This window comes from Astatotilapia calliptera, chromosome 17 (assembly GCF_964374335.1).
Source record: "Astatotilapia calliptera chromosome 17, fAstCal68.1, whole genome shotgun sequence".
NCBI classification, from domain to species: domain Eukaryota; kingdom Metazoa; phylum Chordata; class Actinopteri; order Cichliformes; family Cichlidae; genus Astatotilapia; species Astatotilapia calliptera.
Genome location: NC_137438.1, coordinates 39,912,431 through 39,938,522, shown reverse-complemented (window position 1 = coordinate 39,938,522; position 26,092 = coordinate 39,912,431). Strand labels below are relative to the sequence as shown.

General features: G+C 42.1%; 2 protein-coding genes across 8 annotated transcripts in view; both read left to right on the top strand.

The window, feature by feature from the left end:
• The first annotated feature begins 88 nt into the window (after positions 1-88).
• Positions 89-13,858, top strand: lhx9 (LIM homeobox 9). Of its 6 annotated transcripts, none has more exons than XM_080291669.1 (6): positions 89-623; positions 3,977-4,215; positions 4,980-5,182; positions 6,094-6,449; positions 9,357-9,559; positions 12,679-13,858. In XM_080291669.1, the coding sequence occupies exons 1-6, from the start codon at positions 452-454 to the stop codon at positions 12,733-12,735; spliced, it is 1,230 nt and encodes a 409-aa protein (XP_080147795.1). In that variant the 5' UTR covers positions 89-451; the 3' UTR covers positions 12,736-13,858. The 6 variants fall into 6 exon arrangements, with proteins under 6 accessions (XP_080147795.1, XP_026002659.1, XP_026002658.1 ...); XM_026146874.2 differs by having other exon boundaries at positions 6,091-6,449; XM_026146873.2 differs by lacking the exon at positions 12,679-13,858 and adding an exon at positions 10,187-12,234.
• A 6,494-nt stretch (positions 13,859-20,352) lies between these two features.
• nek7 (NIMA-related kinase 7) overlaps positions 20,353-26,092 on the top strand; it is a 61,730-nt gene continuing 55,990 nt past the window's right edge. Inside the window, exon 1 of one of the 2 annotated variants that reach the window (XM_026146424.2) lies at positions 20,353-20,630. The gene's annotated coding sequence lies outside the window, so the exon portion shown is untranslated. Of the gene's footprint in view, positions 20,631-20,699; positions 20,749-26,092 lie in introns of those variants that run through there. The other variant, XM_026146425.2, reaches the window with a different exon arrangement.

The following is a 26,092-nucleotide window of genomic DNA, read 5'->3' as shown; positions in this document are numbered from 1 at the left end:
CTCCTATAATACGATCGGTGTGTGTATATATATTTAAAAATAAAAGGTAAAGAAGCTATGATGCATTTTGGGATTATAACTGTTTAGGCCCAGATGTGCTTGGAGCCAGCTTTCATTTCCGATCTGTGCAGACGCTGGCTTATTCATAGGTGCGTAACATGAATAACAATAATGATAACCGTGCAGGAGCTGGATTCATTTACAGCACAGGCTAAGTTGGGGTGTTTAAAGGACAAATACATATTTTAATTGTTGAAAAGTCCCTACATTTTATTTTATACAGTGATAGTTTTATTGTTTCATTTGGAGACCACCGACTTCACCACTTTAATTCAGAAGCACATCACAGATGATAACCTACATGCTGAGTAGGCCATTGGCTCATGGCTCCCCGTTTTCTGTGTGCTGCGGTGTGTTGAGGGCCGTCTGCCTACGAGAGAGGAATATTTAAATGTCTTGTGTTTTAATTGACGCCCGAACTAGAACTGTAAGCTCAGAAACGAGGAACAGCCCCCCATCTACCGGCAGCCTCTCCTCTGTCTCCTCTGCACACTGCGCACAGTCCGGAGCGGCTCAGTCTGCGCGCTGCACAGGGATCTCACTCTCACACTGCACAGCCGCAGGTAAGACTTTTTTCCATAGCTATTTATTCTTGAGGGCAACGCTTATAATAATAATAATAATAATAATATTAGTAACACAGAGAGGGCTTTGGGGGGAAAACGAAAGGAGAAGCGGGCAGCGTGTGAAGCAATGCGCGACAGATCTGACGCGTGATAAAGACAGTGACATGGGTGATTTTGTCCAGGATAAAAGCGCAGATTTTATCGATCGGTGTGTGTTTAAAAAAAAACTTATAAATATTTTTTCTTATTATTATTTTTTCCTGTTTGCCTAAATCAGTCTCGATTATGCACATAAATAATAGATTGGAGTTTGCACGCCAGTAAAATCGTGCGAAACACAAATGTACGCGTTTTATGAAAATACAGGCAAAATGTCGCTGTGTGCGTGATTGTGATATTATTATTATTATTATTTTCATTTTCATTATGTATTTGACAAACGTCAGTGGCCCACTGAGCCGACTCTCGCCATGTCAAACAGAAATGCTGACACTGGATTTTTGTGCTTTAGTGCTTTTCCAAAGCCTTAAAATAAATTCAATTCCTTAAAAAATAACAATAATAATAAATTAATCTTTAACTTGGATAAATCACTCTCACTGACTAAAGCGGGAATGACACACAAAATCACTGTTTTATTTCCTACCGGTTTTTTTTAAAGACACTTTAAAAATACTGACGGTGTTATAGATTTAAAAAAAAAGATATTTCAAAATAAAAGTGACTTTTTTTTCGTTTTGTAAAAAAAAAATACATATATATAGTTTGGTCAAAATCCGGAGTGAAATAAAAAGACAATCAGACAAATAAAACGCTTCAAGAATATATGTTTTAAATACAGAAAAAACAAAATAAACCAAACAGCAGCTACAAAGACCCCCCCCCCCCTCGCCCCCCCCCCTCCCCTTGGTGTTCACTGACACATTGGTAAACGCTCTTCAGTCATATTAAATGTCACTGCTGGAGGCAACGGGCCACAACGGCGTTATTTATCGACATCAAGGCTTTCATTAAAAATAATAATAATAAAATTTTCTTTAAAAACTTCTTCATATTCAAAACACACCCTTTTGCCTAATTCGCAGAGAAGACGCAGAATGGCAGGAAAACTGCAGTTAAGATTAAAAATCGCACACAGAGCTGAGCTTATCGTTCCACTCGGGGCGTCTTTGTCCAGGTGAAATGAAATCCTCGTGTCCTTTTTGAGTGCCCCTTTTCCCCCCACCACTCTGCGGCTGGTGCCGGGACACTGCAGAGCGCAAATGAGCGTTATGGGTTTGACAACAGCTGCACGTCCAGCCCGTCCAGGAGGGTTCAAGCCTCGTCTTATAGCGCTGATATCAAGGGGCCTCCAATTAAAGCCAACACAACTTCGCGTGTGTGTGCGTGCGCGCGTGTGTGTGTGTGCGCGCGTGCGGTGAGGTGGATGGGTGGTGGGAGGTTCACGTGATAATGTAACACGTCTTGAGATGAAGCATCCACACCTGCAAACCTCCCCGAGCTTTGCTAAATCTATTAACGGGACTGATGTTTGTCTGTTGTTTGTGAAAAATAATGCCGTCATCGATCTTACAAAGACCACAGCTCGCTGGCATGGATCCAGCTGGAAGGTCACGCGGCCAAAATCTCCAATTAATGAACAAATTAATTAAAAAAATATAGTTTTGTTGTCACCAGGTCTGCACTGCATACAGGAAGCGGAACGCGTTTTATTTCCTGGCTTTATTATTTGGGCAACAAAGCTTTCCACACCCTTTTAAAACTGACACAGATCGTTATTGCAGCCCCCCCTGCGCCCTGCGTAAAGCAGACCATCTTTGGAGATAGGGATGGAATTTTAAAAAGCATGAATTTCTAAAAATATGCAATAGCTGGTTGAGGTTTCCCTGTGGCGACCACCAACTGGAGGTCTCTCTCTCATCTCGCCTTTACTTCCACGTTGCTTCTTATAAAGCCCGTAAGAAGAAAAGCAGAAAGAAAGAGAAACACACAAACAAATGAAATGCGGAGACTACACAGTTCTCGCTGCTGTCAGATCAACTCTCCAGCAGGTAAACAAGGTTTTGGCCTAATTCAGCAGACAGAGAAAAGACGAAGGGCCGCGTTAATGAATCCTTGACAGTGGATAATGACTGCTTCAAACGAGCGTTTAAAAGAGGGAGAGAGAGATTTCTATACATGTAAGCGTGCAGCGAGCTGTTCGGGTTATCTGAGTAAGGAGGCTGTCGTTACCTGGGATACATTTTATTCATTAATTAATTCAGTTTTTAATCAAATCTCATTCATTTGGGCTGAAAACAAATCACATTGTTTCAAAAATGTTCAATTGAATCTGTCCCCGCCCTCTAGCCTATCACTGATCACTGCCCCGCCCAGACAGAATATTTATGTCACACACTGTGTGTGTGTGTGTGTGTGTGTGTGTGTGTGTGTGTGTGTGTGTGTGTGTGTGTGTGTGTGTGTGTGTTTTGGGGACCAAACCAAACACTCGGTCTGGTCCAGCTCGCACTTCCCAAAAACTCTGACCAACCAAAGTTTTATTAGAAAGTGTCTTTAAGCGACACCCCGTGAGACACGTGTTTATTCCCACTTGTGAGGCGTCCGGTGAAACCACGGAGGGCCTCGGTCGCCTGCTTGGGATGCAGATGATTTCATAAATAAATCTAATATATTTGCACCGACTTTGTGCAGCTTACGTTCCCGTCGTCTCGCCTTTAAATGGCAGAACAAACGTAATGAAAATGTCAGTACCATAAAGCAGTGGTCCAGAGTCGGGGGGTTTTGAGGGGAGAGTGACATCTCTTTGTTGCTGAATAGAAATCAGCGGCGATGCAGGGAGAGAGAGAGATGGGGAGAGAGAGGGAGGGAGGGAGAGAGGAACTCCTCCTACCAAATTATTCAGACTGGGCCGGCTCTGCTCTCTTCACAAATAGGACACGGTTCTCAAATCCAGGCAGTCCCAACCTGACCTCCAAGCACCGAGGAGCCCCGGACTGGGAAACTGGGAGAGAGAGAGAGAGAGAGATCACCAAAAAGAAACAACAACACACAAAAAAACTTTGTGTCATTATTTTGGCCAGTGTTCACACTCCCTCCCCTCCTCCCTCCTCAAACTCCACCACCACTTCCACACCGGCCTGTCGCATCATTTGGACTATATGTTGTTTTTTTTGGGTTTTTTTCCTGGAGGAGAGACATTCACAGGAAGAAGGAGAGCTCCTCCTGCCCCACTCACGCTGTAGTTTCTTCGTTTTGTCCTTTTTCTTCCCGTTGCTTCTGCTGAGGAGGTGATCTGAATCTCTGGGGTTGTGTCTATTTTTTCCTTCTTCTTCCTTGTGCCTCTTTTTTAGAGCCTCAGAGCCCATTTGGATGCGCTGAGAGAGCGGGGCGCAGCGCTGCAGTGCATTATATGGAAGTTGTGGGCTGCAAGACAGAGGCAGGCAGTTGCACGTTGCGTCCAGGACCTGGAGCCATGCTTTTCCACGGGATCTCCGGGGATCACATCCAAGGAATCATGGAGGAGATGGAGAGAAGGTCGAAAACGGAGTCACGCCTGGCGAAGGGCATGCAGCTGAACGGAAGAGAGTCGGTAAGAGCCAGGCCGAGCCGTGTGTGAAATAATGGCTAAAAAGTCGCGTTAGTCTCACTTACCGCAAGACCGAAAAACGGCACGTTAACGTGCCCGGAAACGTGCAGACATTTGGGTGGTAAGTAGGAGGCCAGTGAGGAGGATTCTCGTCTTTATCCATATTATTCCATTGGATATGATAGATTTCATAGCAGCAGTATTCTTTTAATGGCTGCGTCTTCTTCTTCTTCTGCACAAAAATAATTGGCGTGAACGACAGCTTTTAATTCTGGTGTCGTTATTTCTAAATATATTTAAAGCACCGTTTTAGTCTTGTCATCAAATAAAACAAACATTAATGTCGGCGTATTATTTCTCTGACAGCGTTTTGCATTTTCAGTTTCATATTTGCAAATAGAAGCCGACCTGATTTTTTTTTTAAATTAAAAATGATTAATTTTAGCATTTTAAATTTATTCGTAGATGGATTTAATTTCAAAACACGAACATCATCTGTATTTTTCCTTCATACGTATAATAGGTAAATAGGCTTAATTCATAGACGCGTTGTTCCATAAGTAAGAGCTATTTGCACATCAAGCTGCTGTAGCATAACTGAGGGTTTCACAGGCAGCTTTCCAGGTTTAAAAAAGAAAAGTTGAATTTTATGGCCAGCATTTCGTTTTTTTGCTTTTCTTCTTTTAAGCACAATGTTGTGACGATTTTCCCAGCAGTGGTTTGAAGCAGTCAGCTGCCATGAGCCTTGTTTTCCTTCTTTGTCCCAGAACATGCCTTCTATGAGCCCAGAGAAGCCAGCCCTGTGTGCCGGCTGTGGCGGCAAGATTTCGGATAGATACTACCTCCTGGCCGTGGACAAACAGTGGCACCTGCGGTGCCTCAAATGCTGTGAATGTAAACTAGCGCTGGAGTCGGAGCTAACGTGTTTTGCCAAGGATGGGAGTATCTATTGCAAGGAGGATTACTACAGGTAAGAAAACTGAAAGTTTAGCGTTTCAGTTTTACGGGCTTGCTCCTAAAATCGTGTGTCCCTCTTTCCCCTCTGTAACCTAAACCCAAATCTACTGACCCAGTTCGACAGTGACCTATTTATATATGATATTAGTTTCCAGCTCTTAAATAACCATTTTAGCAATCATTGTGAGCAGTCAGCGTTAGCCCTTCATCAACAGGCTGCCAGGCCTCGGACCGAAAAACATCCCAGCTGTCACTAACGTGGGCTGCCTGCTGTTAACCGGGAATAAGTTTTAACAATGAAACTGTGCTTTCTCTCTGTAGCTTGGTGTGTAATGCAAACACGAACTTAATGCATAAGTCACCTTCTTATCCAAACTCTTATTATTATTTAATTATTATTATGTTAAAGTAATATGAGAGTAGCTCCAGAAAAACAGCTGGACAAAAATGTCCTATCCTATATTCTTAACGCACATTTTTACGGCACTGCTTCGGCTCAGGCCGGGATGCTGTTAGTTACGCTCTGTAATTATTACATACTTGTGTATTTACCTTCTGATAGTGTTGCTGAACATATGCTTGTATTATTCGTGTGTCGGAGGAAAGCAAACGGGCTAGCGTTCGTGGGTTTTATTGTCGAGGTTGTGTAGCGACTCTGCGCGCACATGTACACACCCAGTTCTGGGCCAGATGTGGCTATCAGAATGCAACCTCAAAATATAGGCCTGCTTTAGTGATCCTGTGCAGGACGCTGGAGCCACGCTAAGGCGCATGGAGGCCGCTTAAATAAGGCAGGCCTTACTTTTAGCTCGTGACACTGCGGGTTATATTTTAGTTTTTAGTCCCCCCCCCCCCCCCCCCGTGCTGTTTGTCCACTCTGGTCTTTATGGATGAGGAGTCTTGACTGTGTGTCTGTTCCAGAAGGTTCTCCGTGCAGAGGTGCGCGCGTTGCCACCTCGGGATATCGGCCTCGGAGATGGTGATGCGAGCGCGCGACTCCGTGTACCACCTGAGCTGCTTCACGTGCACCACTTGCAACAAGACCCTGACCACGGGCGATCATTTCGGCATGAAGGACAGCCTAGTGTACTGCCGACTCCACTTCGAGACGCTGGTGCAGGGGCCGGACTACCACCCCCAGCTCAACTTCGCCGAGCTGGCAGCCAAGGGAGGCGGCCTCACTCTACCCTACTTCAACGGCACCGGGACGGCACAGAAGGGAAGGCCACGCAAGAGGAAGAGTCCGGCCATGGGGATAGATATACCGAGCTACAACACAGGTGAGACAGCTGAGCTGCTCGGAGCTTCATTTCACATCGAAAAACAACAACGACGACGACGACGCGCTCACAATAAAAAAACCCTTTTTAGTTTTGGTGTGGAATCGCTCACATCTGCTTGAAGTTTTAGTGCATGGATGTTTCCAGCAGAAGAGGACAGTGAAACCAGGAAAAACATGCCGAGCTATAATGTTGTCATCACACACAAACCTATGAAATTAAACATTAAGCAGATTCTCGCGAACATTAAGGAAACACCAGTTTAGGAACCCTCCGCTGCACAGTGAGCGACTGAAATGATAAAGGCTGTCAAACGGTGCTGCCTTAATTAATCTTTTTCCTCTTTCCATTTCTTTCCTTAAAAAAAAAACAAAAAAAACAAAATCGAGTGAATCAGAAAAAATCCAGCGAAATCTCGCAAATTCGTTTTTTTGATGGGCAGTTGCATTTTTTTCTGTCGCTTTTTAGTTGTAGTCGGGCCCTTCAGTATCCCCTCTATAACACGCCTATTATTTCAATAAATGAAATGGATGCACTCGTTGCCTTGTTGGGTGCCTCGTAGTAAATGCACGTGAACGTCTTGCACCGGCGCTCCGAGCTGCGGGCTAATTGATCCGTCCACGCGCGCGTCTTTTACGCATCATTTCCGCCAACAGAATGATCGAAAGTTGACCTCGCCGCCGACCTGCTCATCGACTTTTATAATTAGAACGAATTTAGGTCGTAACACGTGAAAAACAACGCGTTTGAATGGAGTAAACGTAATATAGAAAATAAATCGTGGACAAAAAAATGTCCGAATATTCCGCGTGTTTCACTTTTATGCGAGAAACAAAAAAATAAATTTAAAAAACCGCTGGAAAGCGCAAATGAAGCCAGTGTTAAACGCAGGTTTCACGTAAAATGCTGCACTGGATCGTCGAATGTTATAAGCCGACCCCGGCCCTCCCTGCAGTGTCCCCATTTTGTTCTTGCTTTCTGCGAATTAGTGTGCGGTTGAGAAAGTTTGGCATTGTGCGCCAAGTTTCCTGTGTTCCTAGTGAATGGGTAGGAATAGGGGTAATCTGCGCGTTAATTGTTCTTTGTTAATTGAAGGTGACGTTGGAATCCCTGGCCTCCCGTGCGGCGGTCAGCACAGTTCTCAGGGACAGAGCAGCGCCGCGCAGAGGGGCCTGCTGCAGGGAGAGGCCAGGGGCTGAAAACACAGCACCGTACAGTCAGCGCTCCGGTTAAATGAGCTTCGGTTTGTTATTCCTAAACACAATTCTAGGGGATTATGCAAATTCCAGTTTCTCACTGATGCTCTAATAGGAAAAAAGCCATTGTAGTCCCGTGATTTTGTTTCTGTAGTAAGAATAAGAGATTACGCTTATTCTGCCAAAGCGTTATAACAGAGGACAAGTTAAAATAAAATAGAAATAAAATCCACGCTCACAGAAAAAGGCCCAAAGCGCAGTTACAGTGATGTCCATGTGAATTAATTGGTATGCTCCGCAGACACAATAAAAGTCCCAGAGGGAATATAATCGTGTTCATTTGGGACTCGAGTGGAAACACCATCAATTTTTAAAAGGATATTTTTGTTTTTAGCCACATGTAATTAATTTAAACGTTAAAATGTTAAAATGAGCTCACAAATGAGAGATTTTATTTTATGTTTTAAAATTAAATTAAAACGGCATCAACTGAAATAAATATACATGCGCATATATATTTATTTCAAAGCACTCTTTTGCCTCCACTGGGCTCTGCATTACGAACACACTTTTATAGCATCACTGTGTTGTTCATATAAGTGGCTGCACAGATCAGCAGGCTCTTATTCATAACAAATAGGAAGAGGTTTTGTTTGAGGTTTTTGTTCCTGCTTTTGCAGCACATCCATGTTTGTTTTCACCAGGGAAAGGTGTGTGAGTCTGCTGTGGATTCCACAGCAAAGCTGGTCTTGTTTGGATACAGAGACCCCTAGTGGGTAATATCTAGTTAAACACGAGCCAGTGAAGACTGGAACAGAAGAGCACAAATGTCAGTGATTGTTAGGTTAAAGCTGGATATTCAAACATAATGAAAGCCTTTCACACGTATCAGCATCGCTGTTCTTCTTTTAAATGATGTGTAATTTAGCCCCAAAATGGCTCAACAGGACACACTTTAGAATTGAGAAATCCTACATTTCTATATTTTTGCTGCTTTTGCAGCCACGTAAAAGATTCAGATACTTTAGACGTGCTTTCCTGAAAACACTTCTTTTATGTGAGGATCAAAATAAATACATTTTCATTGTATGTTTTTAGACAAAATCTCATAAAGTCTGGGACAATAAAAAAAATCAAATTGTGTTTGAAAAAAGCCTTTTTTCTCGCAGTGACAAGCAACACTGCTAAGCAGTGCCTGCGTTTAATTTACTGGATCCGTTTTAAGTATTTTACACACTAAGCTACTGACAAATGAGGCCCATTAGGCCTATTAGTCTTTGCAAACACAAGCAGAAAGGATTTAGCCCCGTCCCAGCGTACAGTTAAAATTCATCATTTTGCTGTTTTTTGTTTCAGATCTGCTCACGCAGACACGAGCCGCACGCCGCGGTTTACTTTCCTTTTAGCCGGTTCAGTCAGCTTCTCGGCTTGTTGAGGATTTTAATTGTTATCAGCACTTTGACGATACGCCGTGACGACACAGAACAGCTGTTTCTGCCTTAGCCTGTCAGTGGAAATCTTTTGTCTCTTTTTTCATCAGCGTCAGTTGGAAATCACTGGAATGAAGCTGTTTTCTTATGGTTATAGCGGTGCTAGTGGCCTGGGGCACAGTGCAAATGAAGTCTGACACAGAGGGCTGTTTATCCAAATGTAAACTGACCTGCCGAAGTTTCTTTTTTAAAGCCCGCCTCACGCTCTGCCCTCTCTTCAGGCTGTAACGAGAACGACACCGATCACTTGGACCGGGACCAGCAGGCCTACCCTCCGACGCAGAAGACCAAACGCATGCGGACCTCCTTCAAGCACCATCAGCTGCGGACAATGAAATCCTACTTTGCCATCAACCACAACCCCGATGCCAAGGACTTAAAGCAGCTGGCCCAGAAAACAGGCCTCACTAAGAGAGTCCTACAGGTAAGCAGAGTCATTGCTCCTACTAAAGTCGCTCACCCCACCTGTGTGTCTGCACGCCACTCCTCCTCCTCATTGACACCAAAGTGATCATTGATGTCGTCATCTTTTTTAGTTTTGCTTTCTTTTGTTGGTCCATTCAGTCATTAGATGTATATCCAAGGGGTTTATCTGGAATTTGTAGATGTTGTTTCTTTCTTTCTTTTTCTTTCTTTTGGAGGGAAAGAAAGGAGAAAGCAGTTAACTCTTATATTGCTAACTTTGTTAGTAGCCAGAGTGCACTTTTACTTTAGAAGAGAGAAAAAAGGTGTAATGAAAGTCTCACAGTTAAAAACAACCAAATCAACCAAATCAGTAAATTGTAGCATTTTGTTTTGATTTGCTATAAAAATCCACATTCTTGTATTGAGTGTTCAGCACAGACTCACTGGTTCATTGTTACCTTGCCCCTTAAGCCCCAACTAATGTATCATACAAAGATTCATATACTTGAGACAACTTTGAAACAGTAACAGCTGTGATAACTTGACTTGTAAGCTAATGTACACATGATCTGATACTTTCTTTAAAAAAGAAAAGAAAGTTCCTTAAAGCACTAAAAGTAAAAGCCACATTGGGATTGGTTTGCAGGTTTGGTTCCAAAACGCAAGAGCCAAATTCAGAAGGAACGTTTTGCGACAGGAGAATGGAGGTGTTGATAAGGCTGATGGCACCTCACTCCCTCCGCCCTCATCCGACAGTGGGGCCCTGACCCCCCCCTCCAGCGCAGCCACACTAACAGACCTGACAAACCCCTCTATCACTGTAGTGACCTCCGTCACCTCTAGTTTGGACAGCCATGATTCGGGGAGCCCTTCGCAAACTACCTTGACAAACCTTTTCTAACAAGCTATCTCTAGCAGACTGATTCTGTTTGGGTTTGTTTCCCCTTTTTCTTTCTTTTACTTTTCTTTCTTTGTTTTCTTTCTTCAGTTTCACATTTTATTTTTTTAAAGTGACACCTTTAAGTCAAGCAGAGACAGCTCCTTGGAACACAAAGTGCTGCACTGTGCACGCAAACAAGAGCAACAAGAGCAACAAGCAGCAGCGACCGCATTAAGACACGAGGAAACCATTTTAATGTGTAGCATTTGAAACTGCAGATGCAGAGATTGACTCGGGATGGGACGTTTTTGGAGGCGAAAGCTTTAGGAAGGAAAAAAAGTTTGCCTGGAAAACTTAATTTGTACATTTGTCTTGAATTCTGGTTAAAAAAAGAGTGAAAACGGGCCCTCCTTAATTTATGCTTAATTGGTCAATTTTAAAATCCTACCGCTATTTCGCCCTCAGATTCCTGTACATGTATGCACTGTGTTCGCACTCTCCGATTTAAACATTTTGTTTCTGTTTTGGACTCATTTGGGAAAAATAAACTTGTAGAATGTTCTGTATATGGGTAACTCCAGAAAACAGGCTTTAATTATTTCCGAATGTTTCGGTCTTAAAGACCGAGTTGGATGGAATCAGAGCTGCACGTGAGAAAAAGAAGACGAAGGAGAAAAATGTGCAGATAGGAAACTTTACTGTGACGAGGAGAGAGAAGCAAATCCCTCAATCTGTACAGTGGTAACTGTTCAACGTGTGATGTCGTCACCTTTTCGACAATTAGAAACCGGCCAGAGAAATTCTGATTGGAGAGCAGTTAACGATTGTTTTCACGACGGAGCACTTTTTGGTTTTTTGCCTTTTTTTTGTCGTTGTCTTGTTGGCCTCACGGATTAACCACGGATAAAAAGCCTGGTGAGCGTAGATCCACAGCTAAACTCGATTGCACAGTGACAATATACTGCCCAGTGAAAAGTGCATTATTGTTTTTATCATGTTGCTCAGGGTAACGATGTGATCTTGGGGAAAAAAGAACAGAGCAGGGCGAGGGGCGAAGCGGCCGCGACGTAGATTTGTAGAGCTGACATGAACATTCAAATGACCTCACATAGGTGGAGTCGTGAGAGGCAGCCAGCGGGAAATCGCTGTCCGTGTGTTCTCCTTTCCGGCCGTATATTTCTGCTTTGTTTAACGACACTTGCCACTGAACAGACCAAAAAAAGGGAAAAAGAAAAACCACCACGTTTCTTCTGGCTGAAAGGTAGAGAGCGAGAGAAAAGGAAAGGGCGAGCAAATCTTCAATGGAGTCGACGCATTTCGTCGTGAGCGGGCGTCACGGTTTGTTCTGTCGGGGGCAAAGGTGGCGCCCCCGATCTACTCGATGGAGTAGATGCCTAACTCAGTTCTTCTATGTGCCTTACGCTATAACTTGGGAGAAGTTTGTGAAATTCAGGATCTATGTGTTCTTTGTTAACTGATTCACATCCTTTTTGGCGCCTCACTAGTTTTGTACTGTTTTGCATCTTATCTCCGAAGATCTTTTTATGGTGTATCCTGTTAAAAAGGGGGCAGCGATGTCACGGAAAGCATTTGTGCACTCTTTCAGATATAGTTGGGTAATCCGAGAACCTTATATATTGATCTTCGTGTTAATAGTTGAGTACAGTAAGTGTTCTATCAAGATTGTCCATGTTTCCCTGTTTCTTGACAAAGATGGTGTATAGAAACTATTTCCCCTTAAATATTTATGGACCAAACGGTTGTTATATATCTTATTAAATTTGTGTGAATAAAAAAAAATACTTTGCTTTAAATGGGTTTTTATTTTTCATTACACTCGCCATTGTTCTGTTCTTTCTTGGATACAGTTGTTTTTTTTTTTTAGTTTTGTTTCTCACATCAACAAACGAGAAAGCATTCAGTTATTAATGACCAGTTAAACGTCCTCATTTTTGCCTCCATTTTTAATTTCTACTTCCTCTTTTATGATGTTTATGGTTTTAACGTAATGCCCCATGGATTTGCATCTAAACCCTGCAGTCGAAAATATGAAATTGCTTTTTAATGCATGAACATGGCTTTAAATTTTAAATTAAAGGAATGCTGCAAAGCATATATTGATTTCTATCTATATATATATATATATATATTTATGCATAACATATTGGTAAACCTAAAATGAAGTAAGAGTAAATGCAGACCGCGTAAAGCCAGGTTGCTCTGTAGTTAATATATTCTTACTCTATCATTTCTTTCAGGGAGAACAAATCTTGGGGCATTACAGCCATACATCCCGACGTTTGAAAATTCCCTAAAGTATTAAGAGAAGGGGAAAACTTTGATGGGAAATCCTCACCATTGAAGACAAAGACAATATTAGCATAAGATTAGAGCGTAATGAGAGCGAAAGGGCAACCGACAGCAACAACAACATAAAAGATTAAAACCCCCAAACCTGTTTCAGTTGCAAATGTACAACAGGTGATTTTTGTTTTGCTTAAAGTTTGTCCATCAGCGGAGGAGACCCCCCCAACCCCAACCCCCCACCGTGTATGATATTTATGATGTGAACGCAAATCTTTCTGTACTGGAGTGGTTCAATGCACAAAAGTGATAATAAAATGTAACATAGTGTAGAGAAAAACAGAAGAGGCAGAACGTGATTCAACACACACACCTGCACACGCTACAGGGTCTACACTCACACACGCACACACACGTGCGCGCGCGCTGCTGCCCCCGTGCACCTCATCCAAGAACCAGCTTGCTAAATAGAAGTTTTCTTTTGTCACGAGTGTCATTTGGTAAACACGCGGCCTCCTTGAAACTCGGCAGCAGCAGGATGCCCATCAAATATGATGAGTGTATGAAGAGGACTGCAGAGCTGGAGCTTTGCCATCTGGCTGCACCGAGGGAAGGAAGTGAAAAGGAAAAAGAAGAGATTCTCATTTTGCATGCACCTCGTCATCTTGTTAACATTTTTTCCTTGAGATGTATATTATTATTATTTCCTTTGATTTACTGTATGATTTATTGTCAGCTGCAAAAATAAAGCATATGAAAATCAAGTCCCCGAAGCACATGCGGTACCTCACGTGGGAAAAAACACTCCAAATGTCACAGTGAGGACATTGATAGCACTGCTTCAAGCTCATTTGTTCTTGACATTCAGCTTGCTGTCAAGGGTGAAGCGTTGCTGCTTTCTTACCTCGTCGCTGTGGATATTTATGAAAGCGGCAGATCTCCAGTGTCTCGCAACATTCCTAAATATTTCGCTCGGACGCCCGAGATTCCTGCTTTTTCATGTGTGTATGTCTAAAAAAAGCCAAACCATATTTATGGTGTACTGCCGTTGTTTCAGCTCTATTCCAGTGATATAAAATTATTTATTCATTTGAACACGTGATTGTTTTTGTAATAAAGGATAAAAACAACCAATCAACCTCATACTGACCAGTGTGATTTACGCCACATGAGATATCGTGTGGACCGTCTACTATAGGCAAGAATTCCACCTCATAGGTGTGCTGTGTGCGTACTTTGTGTAAAAGGAGGATACACACACCATATAAAGGAGGTATGTTGTGGAAAGGGGGAAAAAACATGCACAAAGAAAGGAGGAGGAGGGGAGAGAGAGACTGGAGCCACATGGGGACCAGTAAACAGGCTGGTGTTGAATTCCAACAATGTGGAAAACAGCAAACACTTCAGTCAGTCCAAGAGGAAACCTCAGTCACTGGGGTGCCTGTGCTGCGCTGTGGCAGCGGGGCTGTGTTCCACAGGTCTGACGGGAGGACGGTGGGCGGGTTGACACCGCAGAGCTACAGGAAGCAGGGCTGGAGCAGACACACAAACAAACACAGCCAGCCCCGCTCGGCGCTTGGAGCCGCAGGATAAAAATTCTGGACCAAATCGCGGCCCTGCTCGACAAGTATTTCAGGGGTTTGCTGCTGGTGGCTGTGATGCATCTCATCGGTAATGTTTGTGTTTGTCAGAGCAGTGGCAGCGCTGCTCCTTCATCACGGAATATTAAAAGGTGCACATGGAGAAAGGATATTTGCATGGAAATAAATATATAACAACAGTACACTGTAAGCATTTGTGCACTAAAAGTATTTTCTTTAAATCAGTGAATGCTTTTAAATTCAAATAAAATATCCTCGTTCATGCAAAGGCAAGAACGAGGTTGTGCTCGCAGCAACAGGAGATGAATGCAGGCCCTCTGTCGACTGGTATCCTACTCTGCCTTTCTTCCTTCTGTTAAATGACAGCTGTGTACTACGATGATAGAAAAACAACGCCGACAACAGTGTGTGCTTTCAGTCACACGAGGATTCGTTGAAACACTGTGGCTGATCCCGACATATGTGGTGGTCCAAAAAAAGGGGGAAAAAAGTTCATTTACAGATAAAGCAGATGGGTTTCTGCTCAGCATATAGCGCTTTAGTTTCAGTCTACATCCATTTAATTCCACTTATCCAATTCAAGGTCACGGTGAGGCTGGAGCCGATCCCAGATGGTTGCAGGTTGGCCAGTCCAATCAGTCAATTCAACGTGGATCATGATGTACAATGCAAGAGTGCTTTGATCAAACATGTAAAGCCATCGTGATTTTAGCTGTAAAAACCACCTGCAGAAATGCAACTTTCTGTGGTCAGAGCAGGCTCGTTGGATTTACAAACAAAACATGCATTTGTGCAAATTTTGAAGGGTTTGGTTTTTAACGTCGGCTTAAGCTTGTGACATTTGCAACCAAGGTTTGATATTTGATATGTCTGTCTGGAAAAATATGTTATACGGAAAGGTCAAATGAGAAACCAGCTCCAAGGATGAGGATTCTGCCTGTCATCACAGGGGAAAATCTCCAGGCCCCACGAACCAGGTCGACGTCAGATTCAAATGAAATCAGGAAAAAATAAATACTTTGCTGAGCGTGCATCTAGTTCTAGATGTTGCAAAGCAACAAGTGCAAAACTCAAAGTGTGTTTCTGCAAGCGCACATTGCACGAGGTCGCACATACATTATCACACATTATCGCACGCACGGTGACAGGCGACAGGGTCGAAACAAAGTATGGAACAATCACCGAGGCATAGGGCGCACCTGCAGTTTACATGTTGCTCTGATAGTGTTGTTTCTGTTGTCACTCTGTGTGTGTGTGTGTGTGTGTGTGTGTGTGTGTGTGTGTGTGTGTGTGTGAGATATTCTGCCAGTTCCGCCTCAGTTGCCTCCTCTCAGTGCTAGGCACCCATTTAACCTCACCTCGCACACCAACCACCCTGCTAACTCAGACACACACCGGCACCGTGACACACACATAGACAGATGTCAGAAGGGTGACGATGTGAATGAAACACAGCCCCACAGCTGTGTGTGTGTGAGAGAGAGCTGCACAAGTGTGAGACTGAGGCCTGCCCCTCTGGCTGATGCAGAGCAGGTGGAGAGATCCAGCGTGCTGGGTGTTTGCCAAGAGAAAGGACCACACCAACAAATACGGAGCACATGCAGGGAAACGTAACAGACACGCCGAGCAGACGCGCACAAACAAAAGCAGGCGGTGAAAAGCAGCTTTTGTAAAAGCGATATAGATAGAAATATTATGCCCGTTTTGTCCTTCACGTTATCACAAACTATCTCTCCTGTGCCTCGTTTGCACAGTGCTCTCCACATGCCATAAATCCTCCATTTCTCTGTTGAGCTGTTATTCTATATTTACACCTGTTTGTTATGTGACGGCTCACATCTAGACAACCTTGAAAATGCTGCGATCAAGGCTGATAACTACAGGTTGCGATTGCACTTTGAAGACAAAACAACATTAATTAGCGAATAAAATGGAAATGCAGGCATCACATGCACGCTGCCTCCAAGTTCGCCTGGGTATTTGGAGAGAGAGACGGGGAGATACAACATTTCATACATATTTCCATCTGTAATCCCTCTCTCTTTTCCTGTGATAGCTGTGCTCTGTGAGGTACATAAACAGGATGCTCGTCTGCATTGATAAGGCATGCTTCAGTGTGTGACAGGTCATCTTTGTACTGGAGGAGTGTAACCTCTCAGTTCTTGCTAAACCTTCAGGATGCACGCAGATCCTCTCCCCTCCATCTGCTGGTCTCTATGAAGTCTGCACCCGATCACAGGAGCTTTGACTGCAGCTTCTGTCTCTACCACATTGCAGTCACACCTAACCCCTGAGCCAGATCAACAACACGCAGGAAAATAAAAAGACGCCAACATTTTCTTTTTAAGTGTTTAAAATGTGCTTTCAGCCTCTGGGTGCAAAAAAAATCTGCAAATTTAGCAGTGAAAAGCTGGAATGCACTGAAACCTGCACACAAACAAAAACACTGTGTGGGTCGTGTTCACAGCTAATACTGCTATTGTGCAAATTATGTGAAATTGACCGTTTTTTCTTTATTTCACAGTGTTTGAGTTTGGCCTAAAGTGTGTCATGTTTACAAATAATCAGATGAATTATTGTCTAATTGAGTTGGTCTTTGTATAAACGACTTCATTTTTTAATGTAAAAAAAATTGCAAGTAAACTCAGATTAATTTTAAGCTTTCTGTAGTCTTTTTAGCTTGGATCACATGTCTAACCTCAACAATGCAAATTTCCATATTATTTCAGGTGGGAGTGTTTGGAGTTACGTTTAACTGAAATTCCACTCTTTTTTTGGGAGTGACCAGTATCTGATCTTCCCACATTAGATCACTACTAATCTTGTTTTACATAAACGACTTCGCATCCCGCTGCACCAGTGGTGTCACAGCTTAAGCTCTCTAACATAATAATGATACAATAAATGAGTAGAGGACCACCTGTTTTAGCTAACATCCATTCCCTGCATGCTTCCTTGGAATGCTACAGGATTAATGGGCAACTGTAAAGTACGGTCAGCAGACAGATGTTCATCCAGTGGTTCTAAAATTCCAGGAGGGGTTAAATAATATGGAATATGTTATGGAAACTTTCAGACTATTTTTGTTTGCTAAGCCAATTAACGCTGACTTATGAATAGAATTTTTTTTTATTCCAATTTCTTTAGATCTCTTAAAAACCACCACAAGTGATCAGGCTTTTGAACTGCTGACATTCTGCACACACCATGACACACTCACTACAACCACTGGACTCTACACACTGCCACTTTAAATCTTTACTGCACAAGTTTTTGCACAAACTGTAAATACCAAACAGTTGTCTTACGTTCTAGAATATTTAATAATTTAGTATTTTGTTATTTTTATTATTATTTTCCTCTTTAATATAACTGCACACTTCTATATGTTCATGTAAAGCTGAGGAGCAGAAGCCAAAGAATTTCATGTGGCTACACTGTTTATCTGTACGTGACAATAAAACTTGAAAAATGCCACCGTGTGGCAGACATTAAATAGTATTTTGCTTTGCAGTGTGTTCTAAAAGGTAATCTGAGGAAACTGAACAGGTGGAGGACAAAAGATGAAGCATCATGGCTGATGAACTGATGATGCAGATTTCATGTCCTATAGGAACAAAATCCAGCAAAGACCTGACACAGCGCATGCAGGAGGCATCTCGCCATTCAGCTGATCCACCTGCTGTTTGCCTCGTCAGAAATGGTCAAGAAGCCATTTTTAATAAAATGCCAAATTAAAGTAGAACTGGCTGAAAAGCAGTGGTAGTAGGTTTCATGGAATGATGAATCCAAATCTAAATGACATCAATATGCAACACTCTCATTCATGGATGGGGCTCCCCAGAGCCTAGACCTCAGCAGTGCTGAAGCAGTGTGGGATCATTTTGACAGGAAATGGAACAAAAGGCAGCCAACATCTAAAGCAGACCTTTGAATGTCTTTCAATGAGCCTGGAGAACTATTCCTGAAGACTACTTAAAGAAATGAGAAGAAAGCTTGTCTAAAAGAGTTGAGGAATAAAAGTGGTCATGCTAAATGTTGACTTTCAGAAACTCTGGTTTGGCGCTATACTGGATTTCCGTGTGTTTTCCCAGAGAAATACAACGAAACGAGGTCTAACAACTTTGGTTGTTGTTTTTATTGCCATCACTTATGGAATATCGGAACATTCACACTGCGGCCAAATTCTTGTAAATTCAGGCTCGCTGTCATCAGTTCTCATTTGTGGGAATATCGTTCAGCATGTGTGTTCAAACACATCAGAGTTAAATGTCACACTTACAGTAAAAGGTCTCTGTAAACTCAGCGATTCAACCTACTTCATTTCCCCTGGAGGAAGAACCTTTTCCATGCTGGTTACCTGCGAGCGACACCTGAAAGTTTGGAAAGGAACAGAGCGAAATAGATGAGAATGCTTCCCTTTCTAAAAAAAATATCCCCAAATCAAAAGGAGATCCTCTCTGTTAAATAAACAATAAAAAAAGAACACAAAAAGTTTGCCATTGGTTTAAAGCGCCACATCAGTGCACAGAGCCACTTTTAGAACAATGGAAACCCAACACGATTATTAAACAGTTTTCTACCAAACACGTGGAGGCATGCGTGTTGAACTACAGGAACTCGGGGTGCAGCTCCCCTTGCAGACTGATGCATTACTTTTCATCCATCCATCTAATTATTCCCTTAGAAACCTGAAATTTGAAGATACAAAAGACCATCCCTATCTGTCACTGAGCGGCATTGATCTTATTGAGAGAAAATGTGGGTGTAGAGGAAACCCAATATAACTCATGCCATTAAATTCCACACAGCATTATTCACATACAGAATTGACAGATTTCTGTGAGACGTTTCTTTTAATCTTCAACTGTTGTTGAAGAAAAAGGGGGGAAAAAAATCCCACACTCCAGGCATCTCTCCTTTCTCCATATTTGCAGTGAGGTTAACAAAAAAGGCGATTGAAGTAGGGAGAAAAAACAGCCCCACCTAACTTGTTGATTATTAACAATGGGGATGGGAAGAAGACAGATGTGTTTCTTGTGTATCAGCGCTGTTTGAATTGTCAGTCTGAAATCACTGCTGAAGCTCTTATCAAAGCAAAGTAAGCTGATCAGTTCCAGTTGCGCTCGCTGTCCACGCGAGTCAATCCGCGGCACCATTTTTTGTCAATAAATTCTCCTAATATTCCCAATTACAGACTCTGCGCGTGTCATGTGCACACGTGCAATGATGGCAAGCGAGACTGTGAGCAAATAGCCGAGAGTATGCGTGTGGATCAGTGGATTCAGCGCAACCTGGCTGCCTGAACACACTTAAACCTTCTTACACTGCCTCAACAGATTGTCATGCAAATTCTGAGCAAAGTTGGAATACCAAATATTTTAGTTTTGTTGCAACTTAAGAATGACATCCTAGACAGTGGTGGGCGGTATGAAGAAAAACGCAACGATTCTGAGCAAAGATTGCCATAAAAAAAAAAACCCAAGTCGAGATAATCGCGGGAGGCTTGGACAACAGGCCCACTTGAAGTGGGCCATCTTGCCCTATGAAAGCTAGGACCATCTTCTGTTCAACCACAGAAGTGAACGGGAGACGTGGATGGAATTTGCAACACTAAGGTGCAACTTTTTGGTGTAATGCAACTTCTTTAAACTAAACACAGAGCGATAACTGTAAATCTATTTATCCATCTAAATTATTCGGGTGTGAGCTGCACAGCTTTTGAGGTGCCTGCTATAGACATACCTGTTTTCCTACAATATAAGCAGATGCCACTTGTCTACAAGTGCGTTTGAAAAACCCAGCAGCAATTAAAAGTGAAAAGCTCGAGAAAGAACCGGTAAATGCACCGTAAGTTGAAACAGGAAACTTCTCCTCTGTCCGTAAATAACACGATTCAAAGTAAAGACAGCGCGAGGTGGTGAAGCTGCTCCTTTGAATCTCGCGGTATTTGACAGTTTCCCTTCACTCTTTGACACTCGCCCCTCCCCTGCGCTCCGGGAATGCTGGGTTGTTTACATTACAGTCACACGGGTCAGCGTTGTGGTGATGAGGGGGGCCTAGTAGTGGAGAGTCTGTCCGAAAACACGTACACATCTCGCCTGGCTGTGCGGCACAGGCGCTCTCTGCGAGACAACTTTCCAGCTCAGTCACGGTGCCACGCAGGAACAGAGGCCCACCGAGTCCACTTCTCGCAGCGACCTTGGAAAGAAAGGGAAAGTCAAAACAAAGATAACCGCCATAACCATCAGGAAAAAGCCTCAGCGTGAAGAAGGAATAGCTTAGCAACTGTCTCCCACTTCCTGGTAAGAACTGACACGGCGTTAGCTGAAAGTGAACTTTTTGAAACTCAACTACTGCTAATGAACTCCTCGGAAGCTGTTGCCCTTTGCGCTTTAACTTCCTCGGAAAGTGACAGAAAAGGTTCGTAGTAGTCACCAGTTGCCCTTCAGACACAAGTTTGTCACTCATTTGAAGAAGTTTTTCGAAGTTCGCTAGCTAGGCTAGCTTGTTAGCTTCCTAGCATGTCGCTTTGCGGACTTTATCTTTATAAAACCGGACAGTCGAAGGTGTCAGCAAACGCTTCCAGCTGCTTTGTAACGTTTATATTACAATGTACGCAAAACGGCTTTGTGCTAAAGTGCTAAAGCGGCTAATCCTGCGGTGCCAACGTGACAGTGGACACTTGTTGCTACAATGTTACAGTCATGTTACACGTACTACACAACAGCTTTCAAACAGTAGTAATCGCACACCGCCTCGGTGATGTAGAAGAACACGACTGTCTTTACAGCGTTTCTTTACATCCTTGATTGTCAGTAGTTTATGATGTGAAGGCATTTTTCATGTCAAAGGCTTATTTTGTATAATGTGTCAATAGTGATGTGTTACGTGTCTGTCAACGTCGCTTACTATACTTGAAGTCTCAGCTGTGGAGGAATTCTTAGTCGAGTAGTATAACATCCACGAACATGACTGCAGCGGGGCCAAGGGTTGGATATGGAGTGGGTGCCTTTCATGAACCTCTGCTTGGCACCCATGCTCTGTAAATGTAAACCCAGTAGTTTACATACGCCCATACTGTAATTTTCCCCTGGGTGGAATTTTTTTTTTAATGTGTGACAACCAAGAGACATTTTGATAGAAAAAAAAATGAAGTCAAGTAAATAATTTTGAGGTTTGGACTGTTGGTCTCACGTTCAATAACAATGTGTTCTGATGTTTTATAGATCAAAATCTAAATTGATTTGTCTTACAATTATCACTGATAAGGGGAAAAATAATGCTCTTTTTATAAATTCAATAAAAAAATGAAAAATTTGAAGTGAATCTGCCTTAGTTTAGTTTCTTTTAGTTGTCATATGTGGGCTTGTGTTATTAAACTCAAGCCAAATATATTGCAATATTGCAAATATATTATTATATGAAAGTTCAAAAAACAAACCCACCTCTGCAATTTCTTTTTTTTTAATCTAGCAAAACATGTAAAGGCGTATTACAAAACACTTGTTTCTTAACCTTTTAGTAATTTTTGGGAAAGGCATACGCGCTTCCAGCTGTCTTTTTGTTCCACGCTGCCAAACACAATAAAACTATACACTTGGTAGATGAGGTTTATTTGGAAGAGAGCTGCTAGTCGTTACAAAGAAGTAATTTATTCAAATAAAAAATAAATCTGAGATCAGGCCTTTCTCGTTTTACTTCCTTTGTTGTGAGTAACAGTAGTTATTGCAAAACCTTTACACACTCATGGCGTCCACAGTTTTGTTGGAACTTTGTAATTTCTCATCTTTAATTTTGAACGTAATAATATTAAAAATACAAATTATAATAATAATGGCATGAGTAGAAAAACAAGTTGGGGGAAAAAGGAGTGAATACAAGCCAAAGGCACAGCAAACAAAACAAATACCACCAGATTTCCCTGCACAGGTATGTGGGCGGCTTCATCTCCGCTAAGCCTAATCATCTCGGGGTCAGATGTAGGTTGAAAGCAGTATCCCGTGCCACGTTGCTGTCGCTGCCTATCACAGCCAAATATTTCAGGCGTCGTACTATCACGTTTGGCTACGCTGCAGAGAGATGATTCAAACCAGAGTTAGTGGGAGCTGACATACCTTGTTGACCCAATTATTACTCACTTCTCTGTTGCCACATCCGATTATCGTCAGACAACAGGCTCGAGTCTGCCAGCGTCATCAGGTGATTGAGATGAACACTGGCTGGCTCTGTGAAGTTGACTATCAAGGAATGTGTCATGAACCGGATGATCAGAAAATGGCTGCCAAATGTTTGCATCAGTCTCTGTGATGAGGGATTTCTGCCAGTAACATCCCACTTTGAACGTGAGCTGATGAGAGGTGGATTACTTTTGACAGGCTCTGGCAAAACTTGGCTGTTTAGCCCCGTTCTGTTGTTTGGATTTAATAAAAGTGTTACTGAATGGCAGCTCGGGGGAAGTAGAAACTGAAAATTGTTCATATTAGAAATTATTTAAGTCATTATTTATTGTAAGAGACACTGACGATGCCATAAATTGAAGAAAAGTTTTGTTTTAGAAGCACAGACATGGATATTTGATGGCGCCCGGGGTCCCATACATGCACATTGTCTGATAGCAGCACGACCTTCAGAGCGAGGACTGAAATGCCATTCATCGGTGTGGAGAAATGTGCAGCACTGCAGCGGTGATTTAGCACAGTGGAATTTACCAAATAGCTCAATCTTGTGTGAGTTTCCTGTTTTAGCCCTGAAGCCGCCCCCCCCTCCTGGATTAAAGATCAGATGAGACATTTGTCATCTGACCACTTTTAACAGTCATCTTGCCTTTGGGTTTTCACAGAGAACAGAAAAAATGTTGGCTCTTTTCTTTGCTTTCACAGAGCATATTTGAAGGAAGATGCTTCCCGAGGCCATTTCGAGCTACATTAAACGCTGTCTTTTGCATGATGTCAAAGACCTTGGCCAAGCATTGTGCAGAAAAAAAACTGGCAAAAGTAGCAGATCACTGTATAGGTTTCTCTGTTGTTCAGGTTTTGAGATTATTTGCACATAAAAAAATAGAAATATAATATAATGGCTAAGATTTCTTTAAAAAAAGAGCATTTCAGTATTGAGTCTTTCATTTCCAGGCTTGGAGTTTAAAATAGGTTCTTTGGCAGTGAGAGTGGGATGTGTGAGCAAGCTTCACACTCCTTAAATTGCTGGCTCGTCAATATTTTTCATATCCATCTCCCCTCTTTGTTATCAGGGGTCGCTGATGTTTCAAGTATTCAAATATCCTTGGTGGATGCCTCGCAGCTCCTTACGTCACGGGAAACTTCTCAATTTCACTGTGGCACTGATGCCTTTTCTCATTGGGTTGTGTAATGCTCTGGGGGAAACCCACTACAAAGACATGCAAACACAAAATTACTGACCTAGGACCTCATTCAAAGTTTATTAAATGCTTTCAGTGCCCGTGGGTCAGCTAATGCTAGGACCGTGGAGTATCATTGAAATGAGAGGAAGGGTTGATTCACATCTTTGCTGTTCTCTTTTTTTAAACAGTCTCTGAAACCCTTTATGAAAGAACTGTGTTTTTATATAATCGCTCTATTAAAGCAATTAAGTAACTAAATGGTGCAATTATGCAAAGGTTTTTTCAGTGTACATTGAGAAAGTTAAACAAGACCTGTTTTAAAATAATGTTCATGTGCACAGCAGACAGAGCTTTAAATGAAGACTGAATAATTTCAGCACAGTTAGCAGTTTTGATTTGGAAATTGCTTTTTAATAAAGCTGCTGTAGGAGATAAGCGTGGCTCACGCTGTACACTCGTTTTCGTTTTGCACAGTTTTGCCAAATTAAGTAATTTGTGCAGGATCAGTAACTGACAGCACGTTTGCATTTTAACACTCTGTTTAGATGTTGGTAGACTAGCTGCTCATGCAGTGTACTGCAGATATTAAGTAGATGAACAGGTGTTTTCACAATGTATATTACTTGGTTATCTATACACCTAGATATATTACAGTAGTCATACACAGTGCATTATTGCATTATTACTCATTTGTTTTACAATACCCCCAAATTGTAAGCATAGGCCTGTAAAATCCACTATTGATCAGGGCTTAGCCTGCAGGTTAAGTCATTGTATGACTGAAGTACCAAAGCCATCTCGGCATATTGTGAACTGTGCTGTAAAGATGGTTCTCCAGCAGCTCCGTCGGATTTTTATCGGTGATCACTCTGCAGTCGTCCCCTCTCCCTCTCTATCGCTTTTGATTACCCACACACAAAAATACAAATCCCTCAGGATACAAATTCACTTTCACAGAATAATTACAAGATGCTATATGCCACAGTAAACAGCACATCAGTGACAGTGACAGTATGCATTTGTCATGAGATGAGACAAAAGCAGAATGAATTTGCACTTATGAACAGAAAGAGAGGAGGATTTTTGTGTGTGTTGCATGCTGAGTGTGCTATGGGCATTTGTTCCAACCTCACCACAAATAAGCCTTAATGTTTCACACGGGATTTGCTGCCGAAGAGAGGAAATTTGTATTAGAGCATTTTGTTTTGACAGATTGTCTGTTTTACCCTTCCCCTTTTTAGTGTGAAAATCTGGGGACATTTTTGCTCTCTCTTGCAGTCTTTGTTCTTTTTTTACAGTTAGTTTTTTTTCCATTTCTAGTGACGTCAGAGATAAAACTGCAGGATTCATTTTAGGGAACTTTTTTTTGTCGTTGTGATCAACCATAAAATAGATGATTTGCACTGTGTTCACTGCTCCAAAAGAAAGGAAGTAAATGCCCCATTCAAATGCTGATACTACCCCATTACCATGATATCTTCAGAGCAGCAAGACTATCTTCTAAAAGGAAATTGCTGTGACCCGTTGCACTCAGAGATAGGGCTGTTGGATATAACGATATAGATCGGATGACGATATGAAAACGTCTGTCATTTGTTTCGTGGTGTCGCAAAATAAACTGTTTACGTCAATAATTTTTCATCGTTTTGATGGTCACCGTAGAATTTCTCTCTTGTATTTAACATAACCACACTACGGACGGACAAGGATATGTTTTATGCGTTGTTGTTAGCAACAACGACGGTAACACCATCGCGTGTCCGCTTGTTTATTTTCCACATAAACCTTTCACAATAAAGCTCAAGATCCTGTTGAGATTTTTCAAAATAAACGGAGTCACATGAAATAGTATGCAGAGTGTTTATGTATGAGAAACAAAAAAACAGCCGTCAGGTGCAAAAAAAAAAAAACCTTAGAAGAGGCTTTTCCCTGCAGCACGTCCTGTAATAAATACTCAGAAAGAAAATTGCAGCCGTTTCAACTTATGTAACACTGGACTCCAGGTAACGACGCCCAGCTGAAAACACTTCACGCAAGTCGAGTTGTTAGAGTTTGACAGAATTTACAGAAAATGTAAAATATTTGCGATTATATATCGTTGTTGGGACGATAAATGTCTGATATGAGATTTTGGTCATATCGCACAGCCCTATTTTAGAAATGTGTCACTTGTATTTCTAATGAGCCGAGTTGTATACAAACTTCTATAAAGCTGTTATATTATTTACAACTTGTAACGTAATGTATGCTTATTTTATCATGGTCAGGTGGTACATGTTGAAAATACAGACTTGTAATAATTAGGTGTAGATAAATATAGGTAGGTGACATAAATCACTTGGGTCGTAGCTAAAATGAAGAAAGGGTAAAACCATACTCTTTTATTTGAATCCGTTTCACGACGCT